This window comes from Dreissena polymorpha, chromosome 6 (assembly GCF_020536995.1).
Source record: "Dreissena polymorpha isolate Duluth1 chromosome 6, UMN_Dpol_1.0, whole genome shotgun sequence".
Lineage (NCBI taxonomy): Eukaryota > Metazoa > Mollusca > Bivalvia > Myida > Dreissenidae > Dreissena > Dreissena polymorpha.
This window is the reverse complement of record NC_068360.1, coordinates 15,572,506-15,587,781: the sequence shown is the minus strand read 5'-3', so window position 1 is coordinate 15,587,781 and position 15,276 is coordinate 15,572,506. Positions and strand designations below refer to the sequence as shown.

Below are 15,276 nucleotides of genomic sequence, written 5' to 3'. Positions count from 1 at the left end.
CCCAATGACCCATGATAAATTTGAACTTTAATATCCTGTGTCCTCTGTAGATGCACATGCTGCTGAATACATGAAGCAGACCGGTTTCCGCATTCCTTATTCTATAATACTACTCTCAATATGCAAACCTATCACACAATCTTCAAACATTTAATTTTCTCATTTGGTTGTAATAATAAGATAATAAAATGTAACACACTGGTAGATCTATCATTAAATACGACATGTTTTATTTCATTAGGAACGATTGCTTAAGTAATTTTGCGGTTGATGCGTCAATAAAGTTATTAAATAGGGCGCATATTTTTGTCACATAAAATCGTTTGTTTACGAAGCTCAATAAAGAATGATTTATAATTAAGTCAATGGTGGTCGGGTTAAAATGGTTGATAAAAGAGTTTTCCAGAAATAAAAGATTTGTATATTACGTAATAAGTACCATACATAAGTGAATGCTTAACACCAAGTATAATGCTTTGTTCCACTGGCATGGTATCAAAAACATTTCATTTCAATTAATGATTCAGAACAATTCGTTGTTGATGTTGGTGTTCATATCTTTACATTATCACATATACGCCGATATGGACACTTTGTTATTGTGCTATGGATATTATACTCGAACATTGTTTAAATTAATACCATTATCTTAATAATTATGATATTTTAGTTTGTATATTGTTGTCTGTATTCTCAAAATGTTGTGCAGTGATTTTATTAAATGATAATCCAATGCAGCATATTTTTATAAATGTCTTCGTTTCAATCATAAATATATTTTATTACCTCATATTTTGAACAGAACACATATTTTAAACATTACACATATTCAAAACAGCATAACAGCAACTTTAAAAACAATTATAATATATGATATGACTATAAATATAAAGCAAAGTGAATGCTGCACATAGATACAAAGTGTCAACGCCTCTTTAACTAGTTAAGAGTTTGAATTCGATTTAAAATAATAACTTGCATTTATCGAAAACGACAATTTACTTATGTTGATATGCAATGTAACATATCTGCAAAAATACAAGCGGCTTGCAATTAGACAGAATGGAGTCAAATGCGAACATAAAATGTGTATTTAAATTCTAGCATCGAAAATGATGATAAACACTTGCTGTTAGCAATGACCAATTACACGCTACCTCAGTTCAAAATATTTTAACAGATTAGCTAAACTTAATTATGTTCGCTGTATCAGTCGTTTAATTTTTAAAACATGTTTGATATCGCCCAAGTGATGCAAAAAGGTACCATATAACTTTTTATTTCAATGTTACATGGTACCGTTTTGCACCAATGAGGCGATATGCTACTCTTATACTGAATGTTCGCAAATATGAATAACGTTTGAATGATAATTCCAACGACAATGAAATGGATTTAGATTTATACTGATGTAGCTGATGTAAAAGTAAATATATTAGCAATTATATTTAAGCAGGGATGATCTAAATAAATAATGTATTCTACTACATGTATATTTGTTGCTGAGAATGTCCTCAAGCAAATTTTAAAACAGTCCTATTACTCGCAAAACATTTGTAACTAAATAACACAATACATACTGTAATGGAAATATCGAAAGCTCATAGACCCATAGTTCGATTTCGATACGTAATAAATATTCAACTGGTGATTAATAGCACAATAACAATGCATCAAGGAATCAGTTGGCAAGCTAAAGGTCAATAAAAACACAAAAACATATACTTAACGACATAAATTATGCTTGTAAAAGAACAGATTCAACGTAAATTATGCATAACTCAAGCTATTATTGTACTTTAAGTAACTGTAGTTAGATTTACATTGCTATCAAGAGTGCTATGCAATCCGTTTAAAACCGATCAATAAGGTTACTATAAACTTTATCATTTGAGCGCGATTGATTGCCTAAGGTTTATTTGAAACGCTCTCAGGTCCGTTTCCTAGGACTAGAACGAGTACTTGGTGTATATGGGGGAGATCTTAATAATACCCCGACAGTGGGAATCGATACCGTCACCTCCCTATGCGGACATCATATCCACTACGTCATGGCAGCCTATTTGGTTAATAATAATATTTAAAGTCGCATACGTTATTATTGATATCAACGATTTGATGATGAACAGTATTGAATAAAACGAAATAAGATATCAATACTAACACAACACCCACATGTTATAATAGTAGCGCATTTTGTAGTTATTTAAGAACAATTACATCCAACAAAATTATATTAAATCGTTGATTGTGGTAGGTTACTATAACATTTCCGTTTTGGTTTTTGTGTTAAACAAGCGTTGATCTCCTCGTCCCAATAAAATCCAGGAGGGCACGATCGGACGATCTCTTTGTTGCGATCACACTGTATGAACTTCGTGCAGTCAAAAGGATGACTAAAGTAACCTTCCTTTGTCGTCGAACATGGTTTAATATCTGGGCAAAGCAATTCTTTGTTTGGAGGGATAATACACGCATTAATTGCTGAGTCAAAGACAAGTCCATGTGAGCAATTGCGTATTTGTGGTTTTTTGTTTACACATTGTATGAACTTGGCACAATCATCAGGATATGGATATAGTTGCACGTCATTTCCGCTACATGGCGTCTTGGAATACTCTGAAAAAAGCATTTTAAATATTATTGATAATTAAAACGACATAAAGTACAGCTGCTGATTTTTTTGTTGATAATGATACTTGTTATTGTTAGAGTCCGTATTTGTCGGTGATATCTTAAAGTTATTTGCTAAAGGACATGCCCACATATACTAAAACTTGCTTTCAAATGAACATAGGTTTAAAATATATGTATTAAGAACACGTTTGGAACATTATGTAAGGAAAATTGACGTATATACTCATATAGTTCATGAAGCGATTGATATTGACTCTCTTTTACGAAGGAAAATGGGGAAATTAAAAATAAATTTGTCTATCTATAAAGTTTCTGCTCAAAACGCATCATAGTGTTATAAGAACAATAAAACATTGTGTTCACTCGCTCGACTTTTTGCTAATATAGAAATAATAAAACTCCAGAAAAATCAATAAGCAGTTGATTATTGTCCAGCACCGCTTGTTTTTGCTTTTAGAAAAAACGATAGATACTCCGTAAAATAATTAGCACAATTTAACACACGGCATTTTTCCTGAAAACGATAACGGCAAATGAGAGGATCAACTGAACACCTTAGTCCATGACCGACTATGAATAATCATCGGACCATGAGCAATTAATAGAATATCATAGCGCTGAACGCTCTGCCGTTGTAGGAGAAGAAACAGAACTAGTTGAAGTATCATAATATGTAATTCTTAAAAATCTGGAACTTACTTGGTCTATGCAGTGACAGTGCAGCAATTGCTGTCAAAATAAGAGCATTCGCATTTGGTCCATGTGTGGTTTCTGCATTGTGATCTAAAAAATCCGCAAGGAACGGATCCATTGTACTCGGCCCAGTGAAGAAGTTAACGGTCATAGCGGGCTTATTGGTTGTTTTTGTAGTAGCTAGAGTATTGGTCGTCGTTTTTGTGATTTGTTTTGTTGGTCTTTGTGGCATTGTTGTTGACGTGGTTGTGGAAGGTGTTGTTGACGTAGTTGTAGAAGGTGTTGTCGGCATGGGTTTTGGCGGGGCTCTTTTGGCATCCGGGCATTGCTCGCTTACGCCTAGCATGAACCTTTTAGAAAATTCATGAATGAGGTTGAAAATTCGTTGCCAATAACATGATAATTTGCAACAGAGTTAGTATCTAATAATACAAACATTAACGGTCGAAATAATACTATGTTATTTATTGTTGTTTTTTCATGTCAATACATCTTGGAATTGACGACAGAATTAGCAAAGACATATATTTGACCTCGTTTACAGACACATTTGCAATACACATTCATCGAATATTTTGTAATTTTTAAATCACATTGTCAATTGTATCTACCAATAAGGTCTGGTAACTCCTTTCTTTAACAATGATAAATAAAATATCTAAACCAAACATTGCTCGGTTTTGCGCCCGATACACTCTTTCAATTTCATAGTTGAATATAATATAAAGTATTACCTGCTGACGCACGTGGTTTTATTCCAGTGGTACAGCAGACCCGCCGTGCAGTTCTGTAGAATAGAAGCACCGTTTGAGCACTGAAAGAATTGGTCGCACTCCGTAGGATGCGGGAAGTATGACCCATTAAAGCTTGCGCACGGATCCCACGAATAGACTAGAAAAATAGAAAAAATAATATGATCATAATTAAAAGCGCCGTTCCACTTTTTTCGATACCGTATTTGTAAATGTTTGTAACTAAAACATCGTTTAAAGACTGTATTTCTGTACAATGATTACACATTTGTCGAGATAAGTGCCCCACGCGGTGGACAGATCGTCGTCTTGAGTTTGAAAAATGTCGGCAATACCGTTGAGATATGTTAGGATAGTATCTGGTTGTTATTATAGGATGTATTGAACAACAACAATATATGTGCAGTATATTTTATCCGACAACTTACAAACGAAAAATAAATTAGCCATTAAAGAAACCTTAAACATGTATCAAAAATTTCGAAAACAATGAACAAGAACGTAAGACACATATTAGATTAAAATAAAAAAAACGCATTATATTTGATTGTATTCTGCTAGAATTAGTTTTAAAGGTTAATGAGTGAATGTTAATGTTGTAAATTCAATGATATGCCACATTATACACCATTTACCTCGTAAATCAGATGGCTGAGGTTTCAGTATGCCTGCTGAAGCGGGCGTCGACACCCCAATAGGCGGAGCAACGGGAGAGGCCTGAGCAGTAGGTTGAGGTGTGGTGGTTTCTGCCTTATCTAAAAAGCACGAGCGCCATGCGTCATTCCCGAGTAGGCGTGAATGCACAAGCATTTTTAATTTAAATGTATGCATTTTTGCCAATTTACATTTAAAACAAAAATCTTATGTTTTGCACTTTATTGAGTGTGTAACAATATCAAACTGATCCATATTTTCTCATCAGATATAGTTTATTAAGGTTAAATTTGTAATAAACAAAAACAAGCATTCAACGAAACAGCCAACAATTTTCTTAGAACATTTTACGTCTGTTCTATGGAGATTAAGGCTGCTAGAAGTGTAATGTGAATGCTTCAAAGCCTACTATTATTTATCATGTTGAAATCACTTCAGAATAGGGCATGTTGTTTAACACCATCATGTACTATATACAAATAGAGTCCATCACAGAATTAACAAAAACTACCTAATAAATAGTAAGCTTATACAAAAAAACGTTTTCCCCAGAGCTATACAGTTTTGACCACTAATACATGGTTTTAAAATGGCAGAAATACGGTTCACAACATTGATGAAATGAGATAATATCTTCTGAAGGAGTTGACAAAAAGTTTCGTGTTTACCTACTTCACGATACAATACCACCGAAATTTATTTAACTCTTTTAGTGCTGGAACCGAATTTTGAAGGCATTTGAAAACAGTTTGGATCCAGATGAGACGCCTCAAAACGTGGCGTCTCATCAGGATCTAAACTGTTTGATATTCTTATAGTATTCTTTGAAAAAAAATCGAAAAACTGCTAATTCTAGAAATTCAGCAGATGACATTTAGCAGACGACACATTTCCCAGCATGCAAAGGGTTAAGCTCACCTGCTGGTTTTAACGTCGTCGTCGTGATGACAATAATTCCTGTTTTCTTATCAAACGTCTCTGGTTCCATACGACGATCCATTGTTATCTCCGCGTTGTTCAGTTCCAGAGATAATTTACCAACCACAGTAAGCTCAGGTTTGGCATCGGGTTTTTTATCTGCGGATGTTTCTATCACGCCGATGATTTGAGTGGTGGTTGCCTCTTTCTCGGCAAAAAACAAGGTGAAGTTTATAGAGTGGTTCCTGTAAATGTCAAAATATACATGTTATGAGTTGGAATAGTCATAATGTTATCAAATGACCCGACAGATCATTAACATTTCAATACAAACCATAACGTATCTTGTTTGTAACAGGTTGAGTGTTCAACCATGTTCGTTACACTTAACATATTTTATTTTAAATACAATAGGTTTCAAAAACAAACAAAAGATATCACAGATATTAAGAATATGCAACTCATTTAAAAAACTCATCAAAGTTGCAAATATTTGCTGTAATGTAGTGAAGTTTGGACGGCCTATTGCCCTATGTTTTCGATTGCCCAAACGGCCTATTGCCCTATGTTTTCGATTGCTCAAACGGCCTATTGCCCTATGTTTTCGATTGCCCAAACTGCAATACAAATGAAAATGACGCAGGACATTTTGTTTCATTGTTGTAATAAAACTATAGAACGATGACATTTTTAAACAAACGTAAGAGTACAAATGAGTGGGTTGAGGCATGACTGTTCTTGGCAATGCGATTGTTATAACAGATTGCGCCAGGTAAACACGTATTTTTTAATAATGAATTAAACATTATATAACCAGTTCAATTGTCAGTTATTTTATAAATTACTGATTTGGGATAAGTTTAAGATTTTATACTATTATACACAAAATAAATCCGTATGTTCAAAGTACAATGTCATTAATTACATTCAGTTTTGCATGTAAAGAATTATTCATTTTCACATATGGGATGTATTGTTATCAGACCATTAATGTGCGCTTGCGGTTAATAAATGACATTTCCGGTGAATTTTCAAACTAACCGCATTTAGCTATTTAAATCATAATTTAAATATTACTACGTTAGCGATTTATTAATAATTATCGTCACTTCAATTAACATCACATACGAATCAGTATTCTCTTGAACGGAAAATGTAGGGACATCTTTATAACTTTCATTTTAAAATTGCAAATTATTAAACGTGTTACCAAAACTGTATAAATGCTACAAACACCTCAATATAAAACTTTAAACCGAAATGGCATATTAAAGGAGTCTGGAGTAAGTAAAAGCAAGTTCATGAACATTACAACAAAAAAACGAAATACATCACAATCAGATGTAAAGCTTTACTAATGAACATGTGTTTGTTACTCACTTAATGGAGACCACTTCGCAACCTCTGTAAGTGTTTCGAAATGAACTCGCGGCGTAAAATCGGTCCATCTGCAAAGAAAATTGCTTAGATTAATAGGCAATGATCATCACAAATACATTATCATTTCTATCAGTGAAGCTGCAAACCATATCCGGGGAGACCATGGTTATTATTCTTAGCCTGTATTTAAAGAGCACTCGAGGAAACATTGTTGGTCCTAATCTTAAACTCCACAGTTTTCTGAACACATTATAATGCCTTTTATAAAAAAACAAGATTATTACTATCATTTTACTTGAATTATTAAATACATTTTAAGCATACAAAGCTGGGATTTCGGAAAGACATTTTGATCTGACATTTTCAATTAATTGCTACTTAGGTTAACTCTTCCTTTTGTAAATATTTGAGTGACTACAGGTTCAATAATATGTGTGTGAGGTTTCCTAATTAACGTTTTTCTATTACCATTCTTACCCAATCTTTAATCAAAGTAGGACAGTTACTGGCATCCGTTAGAGCCGCTTGATTTAACCCATATTCTCCGACATTTCGTAAGATAGACAACAAGTCTCTTGCTTCAGAAGTGAATAAATTAGTAACTTAATATATATTGAAAAACTCTTTCGAGTACAACATGAAAACTATTTTGTGCTTGTGCGCACTGTATTTAACTATCACAAAAATTGGGTAAATTGTATACATATATAGTAGAATTTTTGAACTTTTCGAAAATTCCGAGTGAGCTTAATCGCATAGAACTCGTACAGGAAAGGTGTGCGTTGGTAAACAGACCATATTGCTATAACTTAAATACAGCTCAAAAGGATAAAACTTTCTAGCAATTATTGCATTGACATAAATGTGTGTAAACATACTTGAAATGCATATCAGCTAAAAACGTTATGTATTTCTCTTATTTATCATAAAACTATTTACTAATATATACACAGCTGAGATTGTTGAACAACGTAATTATAAATATACAGGATGGAACACATGTAATATACCTGAGTACAGTGATCCATAGAGAGGTCCCTAAGTTGACTGCCTGAGAGGTCGTCAATATTCTCAATACTGTCTATAGTTCTAATTCTCACCGCTAGGTTAGCGCGAAGAATATCTGTAAAATGATGAATGATATACACGAATACAATTATCAAAGTGTTATCCATAGCAAGATCATGTTTTCGCATCTGTAAGTGAGGGCTTTGGGTGTGAAACGAAGATTTCTATACCAATTGATAAATAAAACACGATCTCCAGGTGCCTATAATATACTTTAATTTAAATTAAGAACATATAATTGTGGTTGAGTGTCTTAAAATAAATGCGGAGACAATTTGTATCACTGTGTTTTGTTTGCCAACGGCATTTGTAATGTTCTATAACTTGGATAATTACGTATACTTGTGAATATTCACTTGTCGTGTCAGATCTGTTAAAAGGTAATCAATATTGATCAAAATCAAATAAGTAATTTTAGACCTTATTAATTAAAGCACATCAAATAAACATTACCATTCTAATTTAATTACGATCAATCAAAACTGTATTGTATGGTCTAGACAACCATTAGCATAAAATTACTTTGATATTTGTAAGTATCCAAACGCTCACCTATTTGTTTCTCTTGTGTTTCTGAAATGAAAACATTGAAACCAATTAATTAAAATCTTAAATGCTAAGTTATCACTAATTTCCATCGACACATGACAGTTGTCAAATTATAAAGCAGAAGTAGTTAACCATCAAGCTCGTTTGTAATACACAAACATTGAACATTAAACATGCAAACATTTTGAGACTGAATATTATGGAAATGGTACGCTTAATTGTGTCAGGCAACTATTAAGTGAACAGTTAAACAAACCATATAGGACAATATAAACAACACTAAGCGAAACATAATAGTTAACCATTAATACAAATTGAGTATTTGTTAAGATTGCAATTGAATGCCATGTTAGAAAAAGAAAGCACATACCTTTGAGAGCTGAAGCGAAGTAAATAGCAGCTCCAAGAGCACCAGCTAATACTACCACTAACAAAACAGCTGCAAGTGGTCCTAGACATTTTCTGACCTTCGCATAGAACGGAATCTCAACCGGTTGTATAAAAGAAAATGGATCATTTGGATCATAGTTCACATTGTTATTTACTGTCACTGACACGTTCCCAATGGTCGGTGTGCTAATTTTCTCGTTGTGAGAACATTTGTGTGGGCTGCTTTTGTCCGTTTTTTTCTTCCTAACTCCACTGCTAGACACTTTCGTCGATGGTTCACTGCCGCTCATGCTGAGTTTAGAGTCTGAACGAGAGTGTAAACTGGTTTTAGACTGCTTCGGAACTCTGAGATGATTTGAATCATCTAAACGCCCTGACGAAGAATTTCTAGGAATTTTTAAGTATTTGTCATCATCAATGTCCGAGTGGTGTTTATCGTTCAACGTTAATGAGTTAGTACTCTTCCTCTGTTTGCTTGAACGAGATGTGTTTGCAAACTCCGACATTTCACTGTAAGAATTATAACCTGATGAAGTGGGCGCGTCATCTTCTCTTGGCCGTCGTTTCCGCTTCCGGTCTTGCTCACTGAGCGGAAGCGAGTGGTCACTGCGGTTGCCTCGCATGTAGGAGCTTCCCGACACGGTACTTGATTTGGCGTCGAAATCACCATAGGAGGCGGAAGTGTGTAGAGAATGCTGTATGGAAAAACACAAATTGAGTCATGAGTTACATTTGAGAAAAAAAATCTTGAATCTGTAGTTAACATACGTGGGCTTAATAACACATGTTTTATATGAAATGCACAATGATAGCGTTATGTTCATTATATCAGTGGTTTTGTGAGTCAGATAGTAATAAACCACTACCAGTTTTCCGGAAATGTTTTAAAAGGTTATGACGAATGATTACACTTAAATCATTGACTATATGCCTAATTTTAAGGCACAATGCTATGCTTCAAAAATAATAAAACTTTCGCCATGACATTAATTGGTATATGACAACATATTTGAACTATTTCTAAACATCAGCCATACAACTTTTTACTTATCGTCGTTGGTTTATTAATACTCATACGTACACTCACAGGCTCACCGAATGGTTAACAATATTCACTGTGTTTCGAGAGTTTCTCTGTTCCTATGTATTATTTTTTAATTTCCGTTTGTGTTATTGCTTTGCAGTCTGCATATTCGTGTATAACCATTCTTGAGCATTTACCTTTAAATAAAAAATCAAAATTCCATCGGAAATGGGAAATGGCTTGACAGTTACGGGCCATTGATTCTGTTAAATTATATCAAGACATATTTCCACGACTTTATTGTCAAATACGACAAATTAAATAGGCATAAAATCATGCAACTTTATATATTCAGCTTTGAAGCAATAATAAAATACAGCGCAAATCTAGCAAAATTATTTTTTTATATGAATACTGCTAAAATTATTCAACTCCTGTTTTGAGGTTCTCTTCAATTCAGTTCAGAAATAAAAGTGGAATGTCAACGATGCCAAACACCCTGTTCACTGGGCGTTCGTGATAACACATGTTAATTATTAGCTCGTCATAAACTTTTAACATTTATGACTGGTGATATGACATAAGACAATGCGATAAGCATGTTAAGAATTATTAAAAGGTCATAGTATTGTTATTTAATTTCAGATATAACTTAATGATGCATAATATAATTTCTCTAAGCGGCAGTTATATCATTCAAATAAGATTTAAATGAATGCTTCTTTAAAACAATTTTGATATTTATTATTGTAGTTATAGGATAGGCAGTATTTTACTAAAATGATATTCATTATAGTACTTAAAGGATTCATATTATTTAACGAAAACAATATATTAAGCATTGTACTTGACGAAAGTTATAATTTATCTTAAAAAGATATTTATTGTTTGTACTTATAGGAAAGTTAGCATCGTAAATATGATAGTGATTATGGTTTTAATTTGATAGTTATTATTGTACTTATATTAGTTGTATTGAAATAACTCAAAAGCCCACTTAAACGAACGACATACGTGATGAATTGTTTTGATTGCTCTTAATGTTTGTTTCTTTTCGAAGATCAGTCTACGGTTGTAGTTGTTTGTGTGATTGCTAGCACGACTTTGTACGTTCAAGTTTCCAAATGTATACTTAGATAAGATTGACTTCTGACACATGCTGATTGCTGATACGCCTTTCAATAAATTACACTTGAAACCTAGAACAAGGTTTAGAAATTCAGAAATTTCAGATTGAAATTAATTTGCTAACAATATGAACACTTCAAGGTCGAACCTGTAGCCTGATAAACTTCGCCCATGGCATTATCAAATAAGAAACATCCACAGTAAAATTCTAAATCAATTGACGATTACTGACATGAGTTAAGAAAACTTTAAAATTAGCTGTAAAGCATTCTAAGACGATATTTTATTCATGACAAAACGTCAAAATAAATTCATGTTCAAGCAACAAAACACGTGAGCAAATCTAATTTATTACGATAGTCAATGTAATATTTTTTTAAATGTTGGCAAATGAGAAGTTCGGCTACATTTAAACATTATAAAGCCCGTTCGAAGGTAGTAACCAAGCCTTGAACATGTTGTATTTCGTTGTGGTTTTCACAATTGCAGTTCTGATTTTAATAAAAACCGTTTCACTGATGACACAGCATACACGCACTTTAAATATGATCAAAAATGTAACTGTCAAAGGAACATTTTATCTACAATCAAAATATCACGAATAACATGAAAACATCGAAACTGATAATACTTATTTGCATATCGGCGTAAGATAAATACTCCATTGGTTAATTTAATACTTGTAACTTTGTTTAATCTGAAACAATTGTTGTTGAGTCGAGAATACAACGCTCTACTGATACATCATCACCATACATGAAAATAGAAATATAAAGAATAGTCAATATTCTGAAAATCGCTTAAATTTGTATCCATCCTTTGAAATTAAACAATAAAAAGTATTTGCTTCAGATCTTTCGGAGCTAAACATTGCGATATATACTGTCCGAGTTAAGCGCAATACGATACATAAAACAAGATCTGTTGAATTATACATTACGTCAAATATGTCAGATGTTTTTCTCTTTAAAATACAATAAATATCTTGTGCATACAACGATATATTAGCTCATCATTTGCACCATACAATGCGATAAAATAAAAATATATTTAACACTATACTTTACTATATTTATTTTCAGATCTTGTGCATTATGCCATACGATATTTTTTTTTCTCAGATCATGGGCGTTTTTTAAGTGCAATAGCTTTCGCCACATCATATGCCCAGAACAGTGCTATAAATAAAGTAGTTATACCATTGGCAAAGCGTTAAATTCTGGTACGGACGGACAAGACCGGGACCGGGTATGCAACGCCTGATGTGAGGAGATGTAAGATCCATTGATGTAGCCTGAATGACGGTTGCAATACGACCTCGAATGGTCATCTAGTCCTGATGCCACTCTGTCCGTGAATGTACTAAATGGTTTGTTGACATTCATTATAACTTAAATGTACTTGAACATGTTTTTAACACATTTGCAAAGAACATCAATAAACCGACTTTTCGAATTTTATTGCGTGTGTCCTTTAAAATTTACTGCGCATAAATGTAAGTATACGAAACTGTTTGAATCATTTGTCATGTTTTAATTGTCACATGTATGGTGTATACCATCTCATATATTAGTGCAACGATTAATTTTCAACGTAAAGTCCATATTTGTTTTGGATGGTAGCAACTCCGTATTATATGAATGTAATATCACATTAATCCACTCATCAAGTCGTCCGGTTTTTATTAATCACACGATGTACCTTTCTAGTTAACAAACCACGACACAGCTATGCCTCGGACAGAAAATATATACAGAATATGAGCAAAATCTTCTTTTGATCAAAGCATTCCCAAGAATACATCATCATAAATTCAACTCATACGAGCAACATCTATCACGTTTTCTCCTCTGTGACGTTTGTCTATTTACACCACCTTTGCAATGAAGTTAAAAAAAATCGATTTGTATATTATATGGGCAGTGCGTAGCTACTACTCATTTCGAGGATAATTATTTACTGAGAGGAGTTGTAACTAATTGTGATAAAAATGTCTGATGTAAAAGCTTGTTTCCGGCGCATATCTAATTAGTTTTATTATTTTAATTAATTTTATTCATTCATATAAAATGCATTAAGACATGGTTATTTTTATATATTGTAATGCTATTACCATATAAACCAATTTAAGATAATAATGTTTGACAAAGTAGATGCCATCGTTTATCTATACAATAGATTTTGCTATTCAGAACAGCAACAATGAGCATGTAACTATGTACAAATTAATATATTTGTGAATTTATTTATATATGTTTTCAAGTAGCAATACGGTTTAGATTTCTGTTTCTCATAGTTTGTTTATTATGAGTAGTATATGCCTGTAAACAATTTAAATGATGACTTGAATAAATAAAAGGTAAATGTGCGATTTGTTAATGACCTTTGCATCTTGTTTATATTTCACATAACAATCGTTTGTTAATAAGAAAATCCATTTTATTTGTACAAAAATAGAATTAAAGACTGGTTACCATCGAAGCAGGTTTTTTTTTTGCTTCACATTGGTGGAGCTCTTGGTATGTAGTTTACATATTGAATTGTTTATGACTATATTTCAATTGCGACTTTAAATGATATGGAAAACGGTATGATTAAAAAGGAAAAGCAACACATTTGTTTTCATGTTGTTCTATAATTTAACAAAGTAGTTCAAAAACATACGTACAAACTACACTTAAGGAATTTTCAATAAAATTATAATAAAGATTCCAAAAACAGCTTATTATTATAATATCTCAAAAGGTCATATTTTTCAAATTTTTTCTAAATCTCGTGTTTGGCAAGTTGATTTTATAGTGTAAATCATATTGTGTATTCATTATTCAAGCATTATGCTAACTGCTCTTTCTATAAACAAAAAAGTATTGTAACTTATCATTAAAGATGCAATATGAATACAAATGTAAGACATGCAACTCATGCAACTCAGTACATTGGAGCACTGTCAAAAAATAGTTTCCTTCTTTTAAAGATTTGCAAAATAACGTGTGTATATATATCGAGTGACTTGAGTGATCAACATGGAAATAAGATTGCACATACCGAAAAAGGCTGCTGTAAATGCAGGTCTACGCATGCGGAAAAAAATTTTTTTGACGTGTTCTCGCTATCGAAATGTTTGTGGACTTGTTAAAGCGGATAGACAAAGCACATTAAACCTTAAGTTTGCGATTCCCATTTCCTTCGTTTAAGTCACGATTGTATAGTTTAGCTACTTATTTAGCAAATTTAACCACATCCAATAAATAAAAAGTAACCTAAACGTATATCTATATTACGAAGTTTTACATATTCGTCTTACTGAAACCTTGTTACCAAACTACGTTTAACCCATTTATGCCTGGTGTCTAGAAAAAAGGCCTTGGCTAATAGCGTATACCCAGATGAGACGCCGCACGATTCGGCGTCTCATCTGGGTCTGCGCTGATTGCTGAAAGTAAGTTATGTTAGAAATATTCTAAATATAGAAATAAATATACTAGACATCCCTAATTTTTGAAATAAATTGATCCAATTTAGAAGGATGGGAGAGTCCACTAGTCATAAATGGGTTAAAAAGCTCTTATTCAAAAGTACATACCGCTTTTGGGACATTTAAATGTTTTATGTGACAAGAAGAAAGACATAATTATAACTTATTGAACGAAAGAACTAAGATATGATGATATAGTAAAAACATAATAGTACAAATTTGTCATTGCAATAGACCTGCTTATTTATGGATTATGTTGATGAATTATAATCGATCATTTTTATTTAAATATATATTTATATATGACAAGAAACAAACGAATATATATGAGTGTAGGTTGACAAATAATTTAGCGCCTTGAAGATTTTGATAAAATACAATCAGTTACCATAGAATGTTTCAAACAAATGTATTATAATTATAGATATGAATTTTTTACATGAACATCGTGCCATGAAAGTTTCCTTAAGGAATTTATATAATTTCTTAGTTTAATGATGTGTATGTAATTCAATTGGGGTAATGATTTTAAATTATGATGATCTACATGCCATATTTCAAAACACGCAACTTTATTTACACATTTTGATAAATATTGACAAAGTTAT

At 32.5% G+C, this 15,276-nt stretch overlaps 1 protein-coding gene across 1 annotated transcript; it reads right to left on the bottom strand.

Annotated features, from left to right (window-relative positions):
- Positions 1-910: 910 nt before the first annotated feature.
- On the bottom strand, positions 911-12,578 carry LOC127834334 (uncharacterized). The gene is made up of 10 exons (XM_052360080.1): positions 12,393-12,578; positions 9,022-9,736; positions 8,655-8,675; positions 8,045-8,157; positions 7,035-7,102; positions 5,655-5,899; positions 4,718-4,837; positions 4,065-4,221; positions 3,337-3,680; positions 911-2,619 (listed from the first exon to the last, which is right to left on the bottom strand). The coding sequence occupies exons 1-10, from the start codon at positions 12,576-12,578 to the stop codon at positions 2,237-2,239; spliced, it is 2,352 nt and encodes a 783-aa protein (XP_052216040.1). The 3' UTR covers positions 911-2,236.
- Between the last annotated feature and the right edge of the window lie 2,698 nt (positions 12,579-15,276).

What these genes read in the sequence shown, in the direction of transcription:
- LOC127834334 (XM_052360080.1), bottom strand. Translation starts at nt 12,578, where the DNA reads ATGAATGTCAACAAACCATTTAGTACATTCACGGACAGAGTGGCATCA. An exon ending in CTATGGATCACTGTACTCAG is followed by an intron (nt 7,103 to 8,044) that starts GTATATTACATG and finishes TTTTCTTTGCAG; the next exon opens with ATGGACCGATTTTACGCCGC. An exon ending in AAAACCACGTGCGTCAGCAG is followed by an intron (nt 3,681 to 4,064) that starts GTAATACTTTAT and finishes ATTTTCTAAAAG; the next exon opens with GTTCATGCTAGGCGTAAGCG.